Source organism: Castanea sativa, chromosome 3 (genome assembly GCF_040712315.1).
Source record: "Castanea sativa cultivar Marrone di Chiusa Pesio chromosome 3, ASM4071231v1".
Lineage (NCBI taxonomy): Eukaryota > Viridiplantae > Streptophyta > Magnoliopsida > Fagales > Fagaceae > Castanea > Castanea sativa.
In genome coordinates this window covers 9,570,360-9,590,495 of record NC_134015.1, presented here as the reverse complement: position 1 = coordinate 9,590,495, position 20,136 = coordinate 9,570,360, and the positions used below count along the sequence as shown (strand labels likewise).

Genomic DNA, 20,136 nt, shown 5'->3' with positions numbered 1-20,136 from the left:
TCGGACGTATAAAATGAAGCTGAATCTAGGCAAATGCGCATTCGGAGTTACCGTTGGAAAATTTTTGGGATTCATGGTGTCCCAACGGGGCATTGAAGTCAACCCAGAGAAAGTAAAAGCAATTTTGGAGCTATCTCCTCCGAGGACGGTGAAGGAAGTGCAAAGCCTGACAGGGAAGATAGCAGCCTTAAATAGGTTCGTATCAAGGGTGACAGACAAGTGTCTCCCTTTCTTCAGAACACTAAAGAGATCTTTCGAGTGGACGGACGAATGCCAAAGGGCATTTGAAGAGTTGAAGGCATATCTCTCGGCCCCGCCATTGCTTAGTCCGTCCATACCAGGGGAGGAATTGTTCCTGTACCTTGCCTTCTCATCAGCAGCGGTAAGTGCAGCTCTCATTAGAGAGGAAGGAAAGATACAAAAACCCGTGTACTTCATCAGCCGGGCGCTAAGAGGGGCAGAGGAAAGATATCCACGCATGGAGAAACTCGCTTTCGTTCTTGTGCGCGCCGAAAGCTCGAAGCCACTATTTTCAAGCACATACCATAAGTCTGACGGATCGGCCCTTGCGACGAGCAATGAGCAACCCAGAGACAGCAGGACGGATGGTTTTATGGGCTATCGAGCTGAGTGAGTACGATATCCAATACCGACCACGAACGGTAAAAGGGCGGTGCGCGGACTTCATTGCGGAATTTACTACACACCGAGGAGCAAAGGGCGAAGAGACGCCCACATGGAGAATTCACACAGACGGATCTTCCAACAAGCATGCGGGAGGAGTCGGGGTCGTACTCCACACCCCGGAAGGAGATACCAGCCACGAACGGCTGTAAAAGGGCAGATACTGGCAGACTTCATTGCGGAATTTACTACACCTGAGGAGCAGGGGGCAGAAGAGACGCCCACATGGAGAATTCACACAGACGGATCTTCCAACAAGCATGCGGGAGGAGTCGGGGTCGTACTCCACACCCCGGAAGGAGATAAGATGGAATGCATGATCCGTCTGGAGTTCACCACTACAAACAACGAAGCAGAGTATGAGGCCCTGGTGGCGGGATTGGAGCTTGCGAAAGCGGCTGGGGCTAGGAAGGCGGTAGTCTACTCCGATTCTCAAATCGTAGCCAGTCAAGTTAATGGGAGCTATGATTGTAGGAATGAACGAATAAAAAGGTACCTCGGGGAAGTAAATGGTCGAATGAATGACCTCCAATTCACAATAGTTCAGATCCTAAGAGAAGAGAACCAAGAGGCAGATCGACTCGCGAAGGCTGCTTCGGCCGAATCTGTGATGGCCCAGAACAGGTATTGTCCTTCGTCCAACATTCATCGCTATTAGATAACGTTGGAATGCAGGAAGTGAGCACCAAAGACGATTGGACGGTTCCAATTGTGACGTACCTCAAAAATGGCAAGCTGCCAGATAGCAAAGAGGACGCGAGGAAATTGAGGGTTAAGGCTGCCCAATTCATCCTGATTAAAGACGTCCTCTACAAAAGAGGATTCTCCCGACCGTACCTAAGATGCCTTGGCCGTGAAGAAGCAGACTACGTGATGAGGGAGATTCACGAAGGAATTTGCGGGAACCACTCTGGATCAAGGTCTCTGGTACACAAGCTGCTCCGAACGGGTTACTACTGGCCAACAATGCAAAAGGATGCCCATATGTACGTTAGAGCCTGCGATAAGTGTCAACGGTTTGGCAATCTCATTAGACGGCCATCGGAGGAACTCACACCTATGACGGCTCCATGGCCGTTCGCACAATGGGGATTGGACATCATGGGTCCATTTCCAATAGCGGTAAGACAGCTAAAGTTCTTGGTGGTTGGTATTGACTACTTCACCAAGTGGGTGGAAGCAGAAGCTCTTGCTATTATCACGGAGAAAAACATTCGCAACTTTGTATGGAGAAGTATTATCTGCCGATATGGGATCCCAAGAGTGCTTGTTTCAGACAATGGGAAGCAATTCGACAACGATGCATTCCGAGACTTCTGTTCTCAGCTGGGAATCAAGAACCATTACTCGTCACCCGCCCACCCACAGGCCAATGGACAAGTTGAAGTCACGAACCGGTCCTTGTTAAAGATTATCAAGACCCGGCTCGAGGAGGCAAAGGGCATATGGCCGGACGAACTACCAAATGTACTATGGGCATACTGGACAATGGCAAGAACGCCGACAGGAGAGACACCGTTTCGATTGGCGTATGGTGCTGAGGCCCTCATACCAGCGGAAGTGGGATTAACGAGCTACCGCGTAGAAAGCTATGACGAGAGCAAGAATAATGAAGCATTGCGCCTAGAACTCGACCTTGTAGATGAGGTCGGGCGGCAGCACAGAGACTGGCGCGGTACCAAGACATGATGGCAAAACACTACAACTCCAAGGTCCGGCATCGGGACTTCAAGGTGGGAGATCTGGTATTACGAAGAGTGCTTGGCGCTACGAAGGATGCATCCCTGGGAAAGCTGGGTCCTAACTGGGAAGGCCTATACAGAATTATCTCATGGCATAGGAAAGAAACGTACTACTTGGAGACGTTAGACGGAAGGAAGTTGGGCCATCCTTGGAACACGGAGCTCCTGAAGAAGTACTACCAGTAGTGCGACAGTCATAAGACAATGTCTACCGCCTTATTTTTAGTTGAATTTTAAACATTCATAGTTTTTACTTATTAAGGCCCAAGTTTTCTTTTCCATAGACAATTTGGTATGCTGAACTGATATAATGAGAGGAATTTTTATTTAGAAAATATGAAATGCATGGCGTTGAAATTCTACAAGTCCACAAGGTGGACGGATCATCCAATGGATGAAATTCTACGAGTCCACAAAGTGGATGGATCATCCAATGGATGAAATTCTACAAGTCCACAAAGTGGACGGATCATCCAAATGATGAAATTCTACAAGTCCACAAAGTGGACGGATCCTCCCAAATGAATAAAATTCTACAAGTCCACAACATGGACGGATCATCCAAAGGATGAAATTCTACAAGTCCACAAAGTGGACGGATCCTCCCAAATGAATGAAATTCTGCAAGCCCACAAAGTGGACGGATCATCCATAGGATGGAAATTCTACAAGTCCACAAGGTGGACGGATCATCCAAAGGATGAAGGTTCTACCAGTCCATAAAATGGACGGATCATCCAAAGGATGAAATTCTACAAGCCCACAAAGTGGACGGATCATCCATAGGATGGAAATTCTACAAGTCCACAAGGTGGACGGATCATCCAAAGGATGAAGATTCTACCAGTCCACAAAGTGGACGGATCATCCCAAAGGATGAAAATTGTACAAGCCCACAAAGTGGACGGATCATCCCAAAGGATGAAAATTCTACGTCCGCAAAGTAGACGGATCAACCAAAGCAGATAGAAATGCACCAAGTAAATACCATGGACGGATCAACTAAGAGCTACATGAATAGGCCGAATAAAAAAATCGAAATTCAATGAAAGTGGACAGATAGTCCGAAATATACTGAACGGACCATGCAAAGTACAAAAAGTCTGGTCCAAATATGGACGGGTTACCCAAGGGGTTTAACTGATACAGTAGAGTTCAATAATAAAAAGTCTAATACTTAGCAAAAAGAGTTGAGTAAACGACAAAAGATAAAATTGTTCCCTATCACTACAATTTACATCAGTCTTGAACTATGACGGTTTCATCAAGGCCGTCGGGCAACGGCTGGTGAGAATCAGCGACGATTGTTTCTTCTGCGGCTTTAGCGACCCCGTCATCACATGGAACCTCGCCAAAAAGTTCCTCCGTCCCTTTAAAGTCGACGGGGTGAGCAGGGGTTTGGGCCTCGGCATCTATAGTTATGTGAGCTAAGTCCAGGTCAGGGAATGATGCCTTCACCTGACGGATGCAGTCATAGAACCCGTCGCTAAAAGAAGAACCAAGCTCTTGCAGAAGCGCGTTGGAGTCACGATACTCTCTGACGGCATCAACTTTAGCTTGACGGACATTGTCGTCATGAGCTTTCACCGTCTTCCTGAGCAGCTCCACCTCCTTTTCTAGGTTCTCGCGAGCCTGCTCGGAGAGTGTCAGCTTCTGCTCATGACGGACCCTCCATAATTTCAACTCGTCCAGTTCTTTTGCCGTCGCCTTCACCTTAGCACGTACTCGTTCAAGGGCTCTTTCCTGGGCTAGGCAACGGTCTGACAAGCCTTTGGCCATTAACACACCCTGCCACAGTTCAGATAGAAATAAGCTCAAGACGGAAAGGAACGAGACGAAGTTAAAATGACGGAATGTGCATATGTCAGACGCTAACCTGAGTTAAGCTGAATAGGCATGTCTCCCCCATGGCCTCAGTGGCATGGTTTCCCAGGTCTTCATAGTCGTCATCGGTTATGATGGAACCAATACGACGGAGAGCGTATTGGGGGTCTTCACGAAGCAGGACGGGGGGCTTCTCCTTCACAGGGTTCGGGTTGGTCATCAGGCCCTTACCCTTGCCAATCCTAAGCTTGGGAGGCGGTTTCACCATGCCGAACCCCTGACCGGCAGGTAGACCCGTCACAAGTTTCTGTTTTTTGGAGTGACGGTCCCATCTTTCAGAAGATGGTCTCTTTGGGGCCGTCTGTGACGGATCCATCTTTGAAGCGTCGCCCCCTTGCTTCTTTGCCGCCCGCTTGTTTTAATGATAGCCCGTCTCTGGCGTCGTCCATTTCTACAAAAGAAGACGGTTAAAAAGGAACTGCATAAAGCCAAAAATCGACGGAAGGATTCCAGAACTTACGTTTGCGTACACCTGCGTCGTATCGGTGGGCGACGGATGTAGGTTCAGGACCGTCACAATACCAATGTAACGTATCCAATGTGACGAGCTTCGACCAGGTCCTTTCAAACAACTTAGTCTTTTGAAAAATTTTCTCCAGAAAGCCGAACTGTTCGGTTGAGATAGGTGGAGGGTCCCTTGCTGCAAAAAAAAAAAAAAAAAAAAAAGTGTTAAGAGTAAACTCATAAAACATGGATGACGGTTGATAAGTTGACGGACTCGTACCAGACGGGGGCATTATCCCCCACGTTTTATCTACCGGCATGTAGTCGTCGTCACCTGGACGACACATCCAGTTATCCCCTCGAAGGAAGAAGTAACGACCCTTCCAGTTACGATTTAAGTCCGGGGTCTCGGACACCAGCCTAAGTATCGAACTCCTCGGCACAAAGCTGTACATGCCCTTTGACTTCGTAATTTCAGACGGACGGTAGCAATGGAAAAATTCCTCCACCGTTAACCGTCTGGCCCCGTCGGACATCACACCGTACAATACTTCGACGCTCAGGAAAACCCTCCATGCGTTCGGAGATATCCGGGGTGACCGGACCCAAGTATTGAAGGAGAAGACGATGCAATGCACTTGTGGGGAAACGGAGACCAGCTTTTAGCATTTGCTCGTAGACCGACGTCTTCGAGACCGTAGTAATAGCATTTTTCGTTTTGAATGGTAGACGGATGGATATGGTGTACGGTATTTGGTACTTTTGCCTCGGCGTGTTGAAGTGCGGCGGCTTGATGGTTGACACAAAGTCATTCACCGTCCACAAAGCGGAGCAGGACGAACTCCCACGAAGCCGTCGGGGCCTATGACGGATTGGACGGGGTCGACACCGTCTAGGTTGTCGGCCGAGTCGTCTTCGACCCGTCCCTATCCTGCCCTTCATCTTCCTCATGGGAAGGAGAGCTAGATGACGGTTCCCTCTCCCCGCTAGAGGTGTCTTGGTCTACTTGACCTGACGGGAACACCTCTTCGTAACCCGTTCCCTCGCGGGCATAAGACTGACTACTCGACGCCTCACTAGACATCTGACATCTACATATGACGGGTAAAGGAAACCTAAGGCTCTAGATTTGTACCGACGACGGGACCAACAAGAAAAGTAAAAAACTTAAGTAAAACGACGGAGAAATGATTAGCACGTTGTCTCTTGGTTTCCCAAAGGAGACGGTTACTCTCTGAAGTAGGTTGACGGTTGCGCTCTGAACAGCATAAAATTTTCTAAAAGGTGTAAAAGTGAATACGGTGGGTGGTATATATAGAGGGAATGGCGCGGTAAACGAAGGGACGCCTCGATTCCAACAAACAACCATTAAAATCCCCCCACGTGTCCCTGAGCATTTATGACAGCATTCCAGGCTGTCTGTCAGAAACTCTAAACCGTCATTCCATGAAACCGCTTGGGAGAAATGACGGTATCATGGAATGAGGGGGCAACTGATAGGGGATAAAACCAACATGACGGTACCGTCACGAAATCGCTACGATAGTGTGACGGGTTATATGACCAAGGTGGACGGATGCATAGTGGACGGACGAGTTGAGTGCATGCATATAATTTCTCCCGTCGTTCTCCGGGATACCTCAAATCACACTATATGATTGGGGCTGACGTTGCCTTGATTGTAATTCACGCCAACGTGTATACGAAGAATTCTTGCGCTACACGTTAGCCTTGGTTGAAGATTCATATAAGGAAAAGAACTCTAAGAGATACGAAATTCCACGAGTCACTCTCCTAGAAGGAAAAGATTTCTTGACCAAGGCGAGAATTTCGGCCTTACGCTACTATATATACTCCAAAACCCTCACAAAGCAAGGTACGCACAATTATCTCAACTCTGGCACTCTTGGGTTGAAAAATAAGACTCTAACTTAACCTTCGGAGGGTTTTTGGCCGGCACCACACCGGTGCTCTCTTTTAGGTCCTCTTTTTTTCCTCTTTTGCAGGTGTTGCTTTGGCGAATAGAGTGCTTGCGACTTACTGGTGATTTTTCGGCATCATCAATATATATATATATATATATATATATATATATATATATATATATATATATATTACTAGGCAAAGCTTTTCTCAAAAAAAAAAAGAAGGCAAAGTTCAGAAAAAGTTCAATTAGAATGTGAAATTAGAATCCAATTTTGTATCATGTGTCTAAATTTATGTGGGGACCATACCATAATTATCCACTTAAGTTTGTGTCATGTATTTACTTAAGTTTTTTAATCTTTATGTCAAGTGAGTTAATGAGTACAAAATACTAAGAATTTAATATTAATGAACTATGGAAAAAAAAATCACGTATACTCAAAAAAAATTACTACACAACAAAGATCACCACACGTTCTATTTTATTAAAAATTAGAAAAAAATGGTCATAAGCAGTAATAAATTTAGGTAATAATTTTAATATGTGAATAATTACGTTTGTTTATTTTTAAATTATTTAACTAATTTTTTTATGATAAAAAATATGTTTAATTTTAAATTTATCTATAGTATGCATGTCTTACATGCTTTTTTTTTTTTTAATTTTAATTTTGACTAATTATTAATATTTTTATAATCAAAATTGTGTTTAATTTTAAATGCATCTATACATTTGCATGTGCTACATGCTAACTTGCGTTATATTATATTTAAAGCTCTTTTATAAGCACTACCAAAAATCATAAAAATTCACATTCCTACACCTTACTTCAATTTGAGATGGTACGCTCTACTTCTAGATGATTTGCTTCACACTGTTTAATTTCGAAATGATGCACTTTGATTCAATTTAATTGGAGTAGATTGGTAACTTTAAGCAAGTAATTTGTAACTTGGTCAACTAGGATTTTTCATTCTCATTTGCAACTAGCACATTTCACAAAAAGTCCTATTAAATTAGCTATTTTTGAATCCCAATCCCCAATATTCACTTTGAGCTAGCAACAAAATATTGAGAAATCATCTCAAGGAACCTGAAAAGGGAATTAAGGGACCTATACTAATGTAAAAGTTGATTCCTAACCAAACATTTGCAAAATAAGTAATGAAAGTGTAAGAAAAAAGAATTACAATACATTTTGCTTTTTATTAGACAAAAGTAGACCCTAATCAAAACAAAATTGCTAGGAAAAGGCAATTATTTTTTAGATTGGTAACTAGTGGAGTAGGCAGGGCTGGCCTTAGGCCTAGGCCTAGGCCACTTAGGCCACGGCCTAGGACCCTCTACTAGAGGAAGACTCCAAAATTTTGAGGAAAAATTGATGTATTTAAAAAAAATAGAGATATAGACAAAAAAAATTAGTTTTATATTTTTCCTCTACTTTTAAGAAGTCCCAAAGAATTGAGTAATGTTAGAGATAATACAACTTTAAATACATGGGTCTTACAAATAGAGTAATGGTACAGTTATAAACTATTTTACAACATTTTTACAAATTGTAAAAATTGGTTCCTAACCAAACATTTGCAAAATAAGTAATGAAAGTGTAAGAAAAAAGAATTACAATACATTTTGCTTTTTATTAGACAAAAGTAGACCCTAATCAAAACAAAATTGCTAGGAAAAGACAATTATTTTTTAGATTGGTAAATAGTGGAGCAGGGGTGGCCCTAGGCCTAGGCCACTTAGGCCACCGCCTAGGGCCTTCTACTAGAGGAAGACTCCAAAATTTGGAGGAAAATTTGATATATTTAAAAAAAATGAAGATATAGAAAAAAAAATAGTTTTATATTTTTCCTCTACTTTTAAAAAGTCTCAAAGAATTGAGTAATGTTAGAGATAATACAACTTTAAATACATGGGTATTACAAATAGAGTAATACTACAGTTACAAACTATTTTACAACAATTTTACAAATTGTTGTTATAGCCAACTTCTTACTGGTTTTCATCTAGACCCATCGATATATAACATCACTTTTTTTATTTATCTATAATCATTTACCACATCATCAGTTTGTAAAAGTTTTTGTAAAAGAATTTGTATCTTTATCATTTTTCCTTACAAATATATGTTTCACTAATCACAATAAATAATTTAGATAGGAAAATGTTAAAAATATTATTAATTTTACTTGAAAACTTTAAAAATTGATGTGACAATTAATATGATATGTGGATATTAATAACCTATTAAATGCATTCTTGAATTATTTTTTGTGATTAGTGATACATATTTGTAAGCCTCATGTTATAAAATTTATAATATTTCTAACATCATTCATTCAAATACTTGTTTATTATCTTCTTAAGGTGTCATTAATTGTATTCATTTCTATATCTTTTGGAATTTTTTTAAGTTAAATTTGTTATAGCTTTAGCATTTCCCCCCAAAAAAAAAGCACATTAAAAAAAATGAAAGGAATAGGTTTTTTTTTATAAAAAAAAATTATGATATTAAATACTAGTTAAATATTATTTAAGTGACAACAAAAATACCTCATTTAATTATATCGCCTTAGGCTTTCAAATTTGTTGGGCCGCCCCTGAGAGGAGGGAATGGAGTTTGAAGAACCGATGATCATGGAATACTACAACAAATACCATTAGAGCAGTAGCATCAAACACCCCAAACACAAAAAATCACCTTAAGGAAATGTATCGATGCTTACTACAACAACATTCTAATAATAGCAACGAATGAGCAAGAATACTATTAATATTTTGGGTATATTTTTTTATTCATACCAAACACAAAAAATCACCTTCATGAGATGTATCAAATGCTTGCTACAACAACATTCTAATAATAGCATCGAAGGAGCAAGAACACTATTAATATTTTGGGTATTTTTTTTTTATACATACTTGTTCTCTCTCTCTCTCTCTCTCTCTCTTATGTCAATTACGTGATGGTTGGGCATTACTCAAACTTTCTCTGTTATATGATTGTGGGGACTTGGGAACTAAAAAAAAAAAAAAAAAGGATAAAAAGAAATAAAGAATAATAAAAAAATAAAATTCAAATAAACTGATAAAAGAATAAAAAATGTGATGTAAAGAATATAATAAAATGATATATTAAAATAGGTAAAGTATACTTTTAATTTGTGATATTTTTTTTTTCAGTGCACTAAATAGTGAGTAGTAAGTATATAGCCTAGAACAAAGAAATGTAGAAAAAAAAAAGCATTTTCATTTTTCGAGAGAACCAATTTTATTAGATTTGTTGATTTTTTGTAGAGTTATTTTAATTTTTTTTTATTATAGAGTTTCAACATATAACATTCTTTTTTTAATGATTTTTTTTTTCCTTATTATCAAACTAAGACAATTTTTTCTATAAGCGTAAATTGAATCCTAAAGCTTCGTTTGGATACTCCTGCGTTTGTATTTTTAGTTTTTTTTTTAAAATTTTTAACCAGCGCAATCAAACATATGAACAGTGCCAAATATGTGATCAATAACTTTTTTATAATTTTTAATTTTCAACAAAATAAGTAGTATCTAAATGCACAATAAATTTCTTATTCAAGACAAAACACAGCACAACCGGTACGTACTAAATTACTAGATTCTCCCTGATGGATAAGCTAATAAATGGTCTTATCTTCAGCAAAAGTCAAGCCTATCTTTATAAATAGTCATTGTCATGGTCATCCATCATCATATGATAAATAATTTTATATATATCACCTAAATAATCACATTAAAAAGCGTGCCTTTTCCACTTTCTCATATTTTTTATTAGTTATTATATATTTTTATTTATTTATTAAATTCTGATAAGTTTTTGTAACGTAAAGCAAACGACACACACACAGACAAGATAGACCAACTTTCCCACCAATATTTTTTTTCTTTCTGTTTCTCTGAGAAAATTCTCTCTCTTGAACATTTTCCCGAGAAAATGTTGGAATCACAAGCCCACCGTCGCCTCCATGCAATTCAATGCCACCTCCTCCCTTCCTCCACCGCCTCCGACGACGACTCTTCCTCTCACGTTCAACCAAACCTCACTGCTGCTGAGTTCTTTCACGGTTCTCTCTCTCTGTCTCTCTCTCTCTCTCTCTCTCTACCTATATGTATGTATGTATGTGTGTGTGTGTAGGAGTTTGATAAGCATAACAAGCAATTGAAGTATGGAAGCTCTGAATATAGATGTTGTAGCTGTGTAAGTTTTGAGTTTTGGAGCTATGTGACTTGTTGTGATGCTTAGGCCACGTTTGGTTCGTAGCTCGAAATTAACGGCTTCTCGTGAAGTTGTTTTTTTTTTTTTCCAAAAAAAAAAAATCCTGAAAAACCGCGAAAGCAATGAAATGCTGTCGTTTTGAGTGTTCTGTTCTTCCATGCGTTTTTGTTTTCTTAATAAAGCGTTAAAATTAAAAAATAAAAATAAAAACTAATTTTTTTTTATTTGGGCTGAAAAATAAAAATAAAAAGATAAAGATAATCTCATTTGCTTCTATGTGATGTATATAAGAAAAAGTTAACGAATGCCCAATGCCCATTTTTAGAAACTTTTTATAGAAGAAGGAAAAATAAAATTGACTTTTTTGACACGGCTTTATATATTTTTATTAAAGTGGTATCAAAACCTTCTTAAAATAGTAAAATGGTCTATTATCAAATATTGCATTCGTTAACAGTACCCAAATATATATATGTTCGCTATTGCATGCTCGCCATACACGCACTGACACAGGGACTGAAATTATATTTTAAGACATGACCAAAGTTGAATTTTAACTATTAACTGAAATCGTGTTTTAAAAAATGATTTTAAAAAAGAGCGCGTATTGGGTGTGCAATAGCAAGTGTGTAATAAGATTATGCACTGCCACATTGACTGAGATTATATTTTAAGACATGACCTAAGTTGAATTTTAACTAATAACTGAAGTCGTGTTTTAAAACACGATTTCAAAAAAAAGAGCGCGAATTGGGTGTGCAGTAGCAAGTGTGTAATAAGATTTATTGATATATAATTACAGTGGATTTGAACCCTGATTGCAATTGGCTTTTAAAATTTTATTTATTTATTTGGTGTTCTTTGTATTAATGCATGCTCTTGTATCAAAATGTTGGGTTTGACCTTTTGAGCAGGCCAGGGGTACAGTGTAGTTCTTCCAGAAAAATTGCAAACAGGAAAATGGAATGTGTATAGGTAATGCTTGTTTCTGTATTTTACTTCCATTAGCTTCATACCATGTAGCTAACTATTTTTACTTTATTTTATTCTGACAATGTGAGGACTTTGTTTTTCATTGGTGGCAGATCAGTGCGTTCTCCTTTGGAGCTTGTAACTAGATTTGCCGACCATCCTGAAATTGGGACTTTGCATGATAACTTTGTGTGAGTGTTCTTCCTCTCTTGCTAGTAAATGCAATGTGCTTGTTGCTGTTTGCTCATTTTGCTTTTGTAATTACAACTGTATGTACGCTTAGAGATTTTCGCCTGAATTTACTGTAAAACAAAAGAACATTGTGAGTACAGGCATGCTGTTGAATCTTTCCGTGATTACAAGTACCTGGGTACACGAATTCGGGAAGATGGTACGGTTGGAGAGTAAGTTATCAATTACTAAAGCATGTAGATCAGTTTGATTGTACATTATTAGTGTTCTCCACATAAGATTGTGTGGCATGTTCCTGGCAAACGAAGGTACAAATGGATGACATATGGAGAAGCGGGGACTGCTTGTGAAGCAATTGGTTCTGGGCTTCAGTTTCATGGGTTTCAAAAGGTGACTAACTTCTAGAGCACTTTAGATTCTTGGTTTTTAAGGACCCCATTTTTATTCAACATATTTTGAATAAGCTCATAACTCCTGTTCTTGTGTCTGGTATTTAGCCTGCATATAAACTTCAATTTATGTTAGGGACCTGCATTCTCAGCTAGAAGTTGTCATATCGTGAAATATTTTATTACTGTAAATATGATTCCATTGTCTGGTCTCTCATGGAACAGGGAGCTTCCATTGGACTTTATTTTATAAACAGACCAGAGTGGCTGATTGTGGATCTTGCCTGTTCATCTTATTCATATATCTCGGTTCCCCTGTATGACACTCTTGGTGAGTATTTATAAGTCCAGATGTATCTTTCCTAATCTATGAGCCCTGTTCTGACTTCTGACTGTATAATTTCTAGTGCAGGCCCAGATGCAGTTCAGTATGTTGTGAATCATGCTGATATACAGGCTATTTTTTGTGTCCCACAGACTTTGAACTCTGTGAGTTTGATATTTTCTTCTTTAAGCTGCATACATTAGGTTATGCTTAGCTAAAGATGAGTGTTTAAATTGGTGTGTATTGCTGCTAGCTGAGAAGGAATTCTAATACATTTCAGAATGTTTCTAGGCTTCACAAGTAAAAAGATAATGATGGGAATGTAACGTGGGGAAGATGTGAATTGTTGTAGATTTTTTCTTATTTGAACCAAATCAATTCCGTATAACATTTCTTTACAATTTTCAGCATAAGGACCTTACCCAAAAAAAATGGAATTCCAGTTGAAAATGCTGAGTCAGTGATTTGGATTTTAGGTTGCTCATTACAAATAGATTGCTTAATGCTTCAGGTTCAGTTTGCATGTGTAATTTTTTTTTCCTCTTTTAAGAAGCATGATGTTTTTTTCTGTTTAAGATCTATTTCAGTATTTCCTGTCAAAGATTTAGCTGCTAGTATACCTTATGACCATACAACAGAGTTGTTCCTCCTATTTTGAAGTTCCATCAGCCAGTCCTTATAAGCTTCAGTGATCTTGTTGAAAGTGGATTCCCTAACCACATTCATGTTGCTTCTTGTCCTTGATTGAATCTCAATTCTACATTTCTTTGACTTTTTTTCAATCACTGATAAAATAAATTTTGATTCCCAATTTGCAAATGTATCTTATCCATTTTCCTGGAACTTGCAGTTGTTGAGCTTCCTTTCTGGGATTCCATCTGTACGTCTTATAGTGGTGTGTACTCCTCAAATCTCTTTGCAGTATTCTTGTTGAAGTCAAAACAGTGCTTGATCCTTGTAACCCAGTTTTCTAATATTTTTTCCCTGCATCCATGATGACATAGGTAGTGGGAGGTGTAGATGAATATTTGCCTTCTCTTCCTTCTGGATCTGGAGTGAAGCTTGTCTCATATTTGAAACTAATCAGTCAGGTAAGATTGGAATTTTCCCTCTTATTTTCTGCTAAGAATGACATTTTGATCATATAAATACACTCATAGCCTGACCAAAGGAAAACATAGATATATAAGGGATTATTGGTAGGGTACTAGACATTCTGATCATATTAATATACTCATAGCCTGGTCATGACGTGCTTAGAATTCATTTGAATCACATAATTTTGGGATTATTGGATTGTGAGCCCAAACCATGGAAAATGCCAATGTAGCCATTTATTCACTTGGATACTCTTCATGTATTAAAAGTTGAACACAAATAAATTGGTAGGGTACTAGCCTTTTTGGTTTTGATTTACCACATTCAAATCTTCTGCTTCATGCATGCAGTGTCTCTTTATATTTTTCAATTCTGTTGTTTCGAATTTGTTGCTATAAATTTTCAGATGTTCTGACTATCCTCTTGATGTTCTTAGAATGATTATATGTAAGCAAAATACTATAACCTGATTAGTTTTTACCTCCATTCACAAACCTGATTAGTTTTCTACTCCATTCACAATCCATAACTGGTCTTGTGGATCATTGATCTCAAATGCAAAATTAATATTTTAATTTCTTTCTTTTTGTGAGAGTGTATTTATGTGAAGGAGTTTATATTTTTCCATCACCTTACAGATGATTTTCTTTTAGGGCCGCAGTAGTCTGCAGCCTTTTTGCCCTCCTAAGCCTGAAGATGTTGCAACCATATGCTACACGAGTGGTACTACTGGCACACCAAAGGTAGTGAACTTGTGTATGAATGTTAACTCTCAACTGTGGCTATTTTTTACTACCTACATTTTTAACCATGTGCTAAATGGTATAGATTTATGTTTCAATTTTTCTTTTCTCCTCTTGGAAAGGGAGTCGTATTGACACATGGAAACCTGATTGCGAGTGCTGCTGGTTTTTGTCGTTCAATCAAGTTCGCTTCCTCTGATGTGTGAGTGCCATAATTTCTTACAGAATATGAAGTCAATTTGAAAGTTGTTTCAATTTTTTTTAATCTTGAAATATTATTTTGAATCAAATAATATCTTACTTTTCACAGTTACTTCTCGTATCTTCCTTTGGCACACATCTATGAACGAACAAACCAATTTATCTTAGCGTACTACGGTGGTGCTGTTGGTTTCTACCAAGGGGTATGTGGTACATTTGAATATCGATCTTTGGTAACTCAGTTTGAAAACCTTGAGCATGAATATCAGTTAAATTACACACTGTATATGTCATACAAATGGAGGAAACTAGGAACTAAATAATGTTCTTATGCTTGTACCTTTTTCCTATAACATGGGTTCAGTGTGTTATTTTGGCATTCTAGTCTGTCAAAACTCAAAAGAGTATATATATGAACTACGTAATACAATATGCGAAATTCTGGCACTTCACAAATGCTATTGCATTTTTTCATATATTCCTGTTTATTGTTTGACTGAACTGTCATATTAAAAGTCTTGCATTTCACAATACATAGTGATAAGTTTTAAGGTTTAATTTTTCTAAACATTGAGTTGACGAGAGTCCTATTGCATTACTTACCAAAAAAAAAGAAGAAAAAAGACTTCAGGATTCTAGTATTCAAGCTAGCATTGGTCCTGGCCATTGACACTCAATTTCTACTGTATTCCATACAACAATAGCTTTAGTTCCTGAGTTAGTATAAAACCTTATTACTCCTGGTGCAGCTTTTAACAAAACTTGCTATTGTGGTTTCAGTTCCTATGAACACACAAGTATTCAATGTTCAATATTCACATTAACCAGACATAATGGCAATTCATTTAGAAATACACTATTTAAATATAGCACAACAGGATAGCTTTGTTCTGCATAGAGTAAGGGAGTGTAATGTGGCTCAGATGGTTATAAAATTTGATTAACTGTATAAACAGCAAGTATTCAGTGCTTTATAAATGTTGATCCACAGTATACAGCAAGTTCCTTGGTGTTGCACGTTTTTGGCTTTTTAACAAGTTTAAAGAATGTTCATGTTATTTCTTTATTCCAGCTCATGTATAACTGTGTCCTTGTTTTCAGGACAATTTGAGATTGATGGATGACTTGGCTGCTCTCAGACCAACAATATTTAGCAGTGTTCCTCGATTGTATAATCGAATATATGATGGGTAATCATGGATAATGGCTGGGTGCTGCTTAAATTTCTCATTTGCTTGCTATTTGCATTGTAACTCCAGGCCTAATTCAGTTTATTGTAATAGAATTACAAATGCTGTAGCAAATTCTGGAAAGCTAAGGGAGGGACTATTTAGAGTTGCCTACAACTCAAAGAAGCAAGCCATAATGAGTGGTATTTGTGCTCATAACTATAACCTTTTCATATTATAGCATAATCTTCTTATTAAGTCCCATGCCCTCCATTATCATAAAATACAAGAACAACATAGAGTTCACATGATGAAACAAATAAATTGTAATGATTTCAGGCCGGAATCCATCACCAATGTGGGACAGATTAGTATTCAATAAAATAAAAGAAAAGCTTGGAGGACGGGTCCGTTTTCTGGGATCGGGTGCCTCACCATTGTCTCCAGATATCATGGACTTTTTGAGGGTGTAAGTTGGAGAATGCACTATAGAATGTAGAATGGTTGTCTATTTGAATGTTAATAAGGACTGATGTCTCCGCAAATAACAGGTGCTTTGGCTGTCAAGTAATTGAAGGATATGGCATGACCGAGACTTCTTGTGTCATAAGCATGATGGATGTGGGTGACAATTTATCTGGTCATGTTGGGTCCCCTAGTCCTGCCTGTGGTAAGTTCTTGACTCATGGCATTGAAGATAATCAAAGAAAATTATGGTGCAATCACGCTTGATTGGATTTTGGTTTCTAATTACAAGATTCAGATTCTCCTTTGTCTGTATGTTTGCGTTTCTTTGTGCTTAGTTGTATTTCCCTCTTTTCGGTTTCAGAAATAAAACTTGTGGATGTTCCTGAAATGAACTACACCTCTGAAGATCAGCCTCATCCTCGAGGTGAGATCTGTGTGAGGGGTCCGATTGTGTTTCAGGGCTACTACAAAGATGAAGTCCAAACGTACTTTTCTTGCATACATTACTATTTTATGGAACTAACATATATTATTATTTGAATCTACCTGACTGTAAAGTTGATTGGACAGGAGTGAAGTCATTGATAATGATGGATGGCTGCATACAGGAGACATTGGGTCATGGTTACCTGGAGGCCGCCTTAAGATTATTGATAGGTAGTGTTTTAATAATTTTAATCATGATATTTAAAAGAATTGATATTGGCACAACTTGGTTTTTTGTTCAAAAATAAATAGCATTGCTTATAGTGCTCTTAAACATCTAAATTGCAATGTAAAGTCAAGAACTATTATCTCTGAGATTTGGAGTTTGCTAGTTGAACTGTCAATCTTCTAAGTTCTAACTACGTTGTGGATCATTTTCCATGAAAGATGAATACGTATAACTTTACGGGGAATGACATGGCATTTGGCTGTACACTTAATTAATTTTGTATGGGATAGTCAAAAGTAATAGTAAAACATTTTATCTTTTTCTTAAATAAAAATCGATCTATTGTCGTGCTCACTGTCAGAAAACACCCTCCTGTGCATGTGATGCATGCTAAATATCACATTATTGGTTCACATTATCCATAAGCTCACAGAATAAATTTTGAAATTTCATGATGAGGATAACCATATGGATAAGCCGGTTTCTCACTCAATAACAATTTGACATATTGGCACTCATGGCAAGCATGGATAAGTCCAACTGCATGCTTGCAAAATGTGCATGATACAAGAGATGTTAAGGGAGAGGGCATTTAAGATTTTTTTTTGGCATCAGTAATAAGCTAATCCTGCCTCTGTATATCCAGTATGTGGTTACAGGACTGTAAATACACACTGGTAGATACGTGAATGTATCTTCTAAGCCTGCTCTATGATGAATAAGATAATTTTTGGGTAGATACAGGGTAACTTATGGATAAATTATTGGGCTGTCTTTGTCCGTCTCATTGCCGCAAGTTTAAACCATCAGAAAAATAATTCCTTTTTTTGGGTGTCTTCTGACTGGAAATCATTTTATTGAAATATGACAATGAATAAAATATGAAATTTGTATGATCTTATTGAATTTCTGTTGTCAACTCATAACAGGAAAAAGAACATATTTAAGTTGGCACAGGGTGAGTACATAGCACCAGAGAAGATTGAGAATGTATATACCAAGTGCAAATTTGTTTCTCAATGTTTCATATATGGTAAGGAAATGGAAGTTATTCTGTATATCGAATTCCCCAGCTAGTCAATGCTGACTGTTTGATTTGTTCTTAGGCGATAGCTTGAACTCGAGTCTAGTAGCTGTAGTTGCAGTGGATCCAGATTTAATGGAAGCTTGGGCTGCGCCTGAAGGCATCAAGGTGGTTGACTCCACAAAATTTAGTCTTTTGCTGTTTTTTGAATCATATAGGTCTTGAATAAGACATTCTTGTTTGAAACGGTTCTCTTTTCAAGGCCATTTAGAAATCAACATATGGTTTCATCTCTTTTTGTCATTAACCATTATGCACAACATAAACCATATTATATTGTTGAACCATAAGTTCTTGTTAGCATCAATTTTTAGTTCTTTTAGAAAACTTGTTTCAAGGTTTGCAAGACCCATTCATACAATTTTGATTAGGAAAAGTTGTCCAATGATTTCAATGGATATTTTTTGCATTTTGTAGTGGAAGGAATTTTTAACTGTCTTTTTATTCTTACAAGAAGCGGAGTTGAGTTGGTGTGAGTGCTTAAATGTGATCGGAGGCCACATTCTTCAATGATTATTATTTACGTACTCTGCCTAGGGTCATTATGGTTCCGTATGAGGCATCAATGGACAATGAAGGAATGTTTCTACTCTTTTCCTTGTCCTTTCTAATGATCTTTTCAAATTCCATATTTCTGCAGTATGAAAATCTAGAACAATTGTGCAATGATCCAAGAGTGAGAGCTGCAGTTCTTGCTGAAATGGATGCTGTTGGAATGGAAGCTCAGGTAATTTTGAAGATAAATTATTTAGCTTCTATAGTAGTCCTTAGTTTTGAAGCTTCTGTTATAACTGCAGTTGAGAGGTTTTGAATTTGCAAAAGCTGTAACTTTAGTGCTTGAACCATTCACCTTGGAGAATGGCCTTCTCACTCCAACATTCAAGGTATGCAGATTATTCTTTTTCCTCTTAGACCATAGGCCCCATTACGCTAATGCACCATTCAAATGTCAAAAGATCAAAGGAAAGTGGATTGGACTGGTTTCTTTGCCACCTGTTTTCACTCAATACAAAGCATTGTTGAGAATGTATTGACTTGAATTATGTTGCAGATCAAGAGGCCTCAGGCAAAAGCGTACTTTGCCAAAGTAATATCAGACATGTATGCTGAGCTTTCTAAATCAGATCCAAAACTGCAGAAAATGTGACGATGGGAAGTTCATGTAAGCAGCATGCAGAGACTTGTGGCATACGTACCTGAGAGAAGTTTACAGTTGCTACAAACTCTTACTAAATAGACCTTACAAAATGATGTATTAATTTTTTAACATAAAAGAAAATAAGTAATCTAGGAATTTATTTATTATATTGTTGATATGACACTTATTATATTCATTGTCATGTCAATTTATGAAGCATTTTTTAATAAAATTGATATTAATAGTAACTTTAGCATTATCCATTTACCTAATAATCGCAAAAGTATTGAGTGTTTGTGGCTTGTATCTTGAATGAATAAGATCTCTATTCTTTGTTTTGTTTTTAACTAGGCTTCAGAGGGCTACTTTCTGCCCAAGATGGGCTCAAACATTTTTGGTCCGGAAAACCTGCAAAATTTCTGTGACGATGTTGATTTATTTATTTGCTTATTTTTTTAGGGTGTGTGTTCTGAAATACTATTCGATAAATAAGAAACCTTGAGTTAAAATGCATTGTTTACTAAGGGGATGGCACGTAGGAAATAAACTTGTATAGAAAATGACTAATTGAAAGAGAGATTCTGACAGAAGAATATAGATAGAACAAGAGCTGCAAAAGGCAATTAGAAACAAGTTATTTGAGAGGAATATAATTAGGGACTTGAGGGTTTTTTCAATGATGCTCTCCTGGCTAAACAGGCTGGTGTTTCCTTGCTTTATTGCATCTTTAAAGCCAAATATTTCCCTTAAAGTCTTTTTTTTTTCTTGG

The 20,136-nt window shown here is 37.8% G+C and overlaps 1 protein-coding gene across 1 annotated transcript; it reads left to right on the top strand.

Annotated features, from left to right (window-relative positions):
- Positions 1 to 10,538: 10,538 nt before the first annotated feature.
- LOC142628235 (long chain acyl-CoA synthetase 7, peroxisomal) lies at positions 10,539 to 19,615 on the top strand. Its single transcript, XM_075802295.1, has 23 exons — positions 10,539 to 10,781; positions 11,848 to 11,908; positions 12,019 to 12,096; positions 12,238 to 12,309; positions 12,406 to 12,487; positions 12,712 to 12,817; positions 12,899 to 12,975; positions 13,662 to 13,706; positions 13,816 to 13,902; positions 14,563 to 14,652; positions 14,775 to 14,854; positions 14,963 to 15,056; positions 15,955 to 16,043; positions 16,137 to 16,225; positions 16,362 to 16,491; positions 16,574 to 16,692; positions 16,852 to 16,975; positions 17,061 to 17,147; positions 18,075 to 18,178; positions 18,252 to 18,337; positions 18,870 to 18,956; positions 19,027 to 19,113; positions 19,281 to 19,615. Exons 1-23 carry the CDS (start codon positions 10,652 to 10,654, stop codon positions 19,374 to 19,376), a joined length of 2,100 nt encoding a protein of 699 aa, XP_075658410.1. The 5' UTR covers positions 10,539 to 10,651; the 3' UTR covers positions 19,377 to 19,615.
- The last annotated feature ends 521 nt before the right edge of the window (positions 19,616 to 20,136 follow it).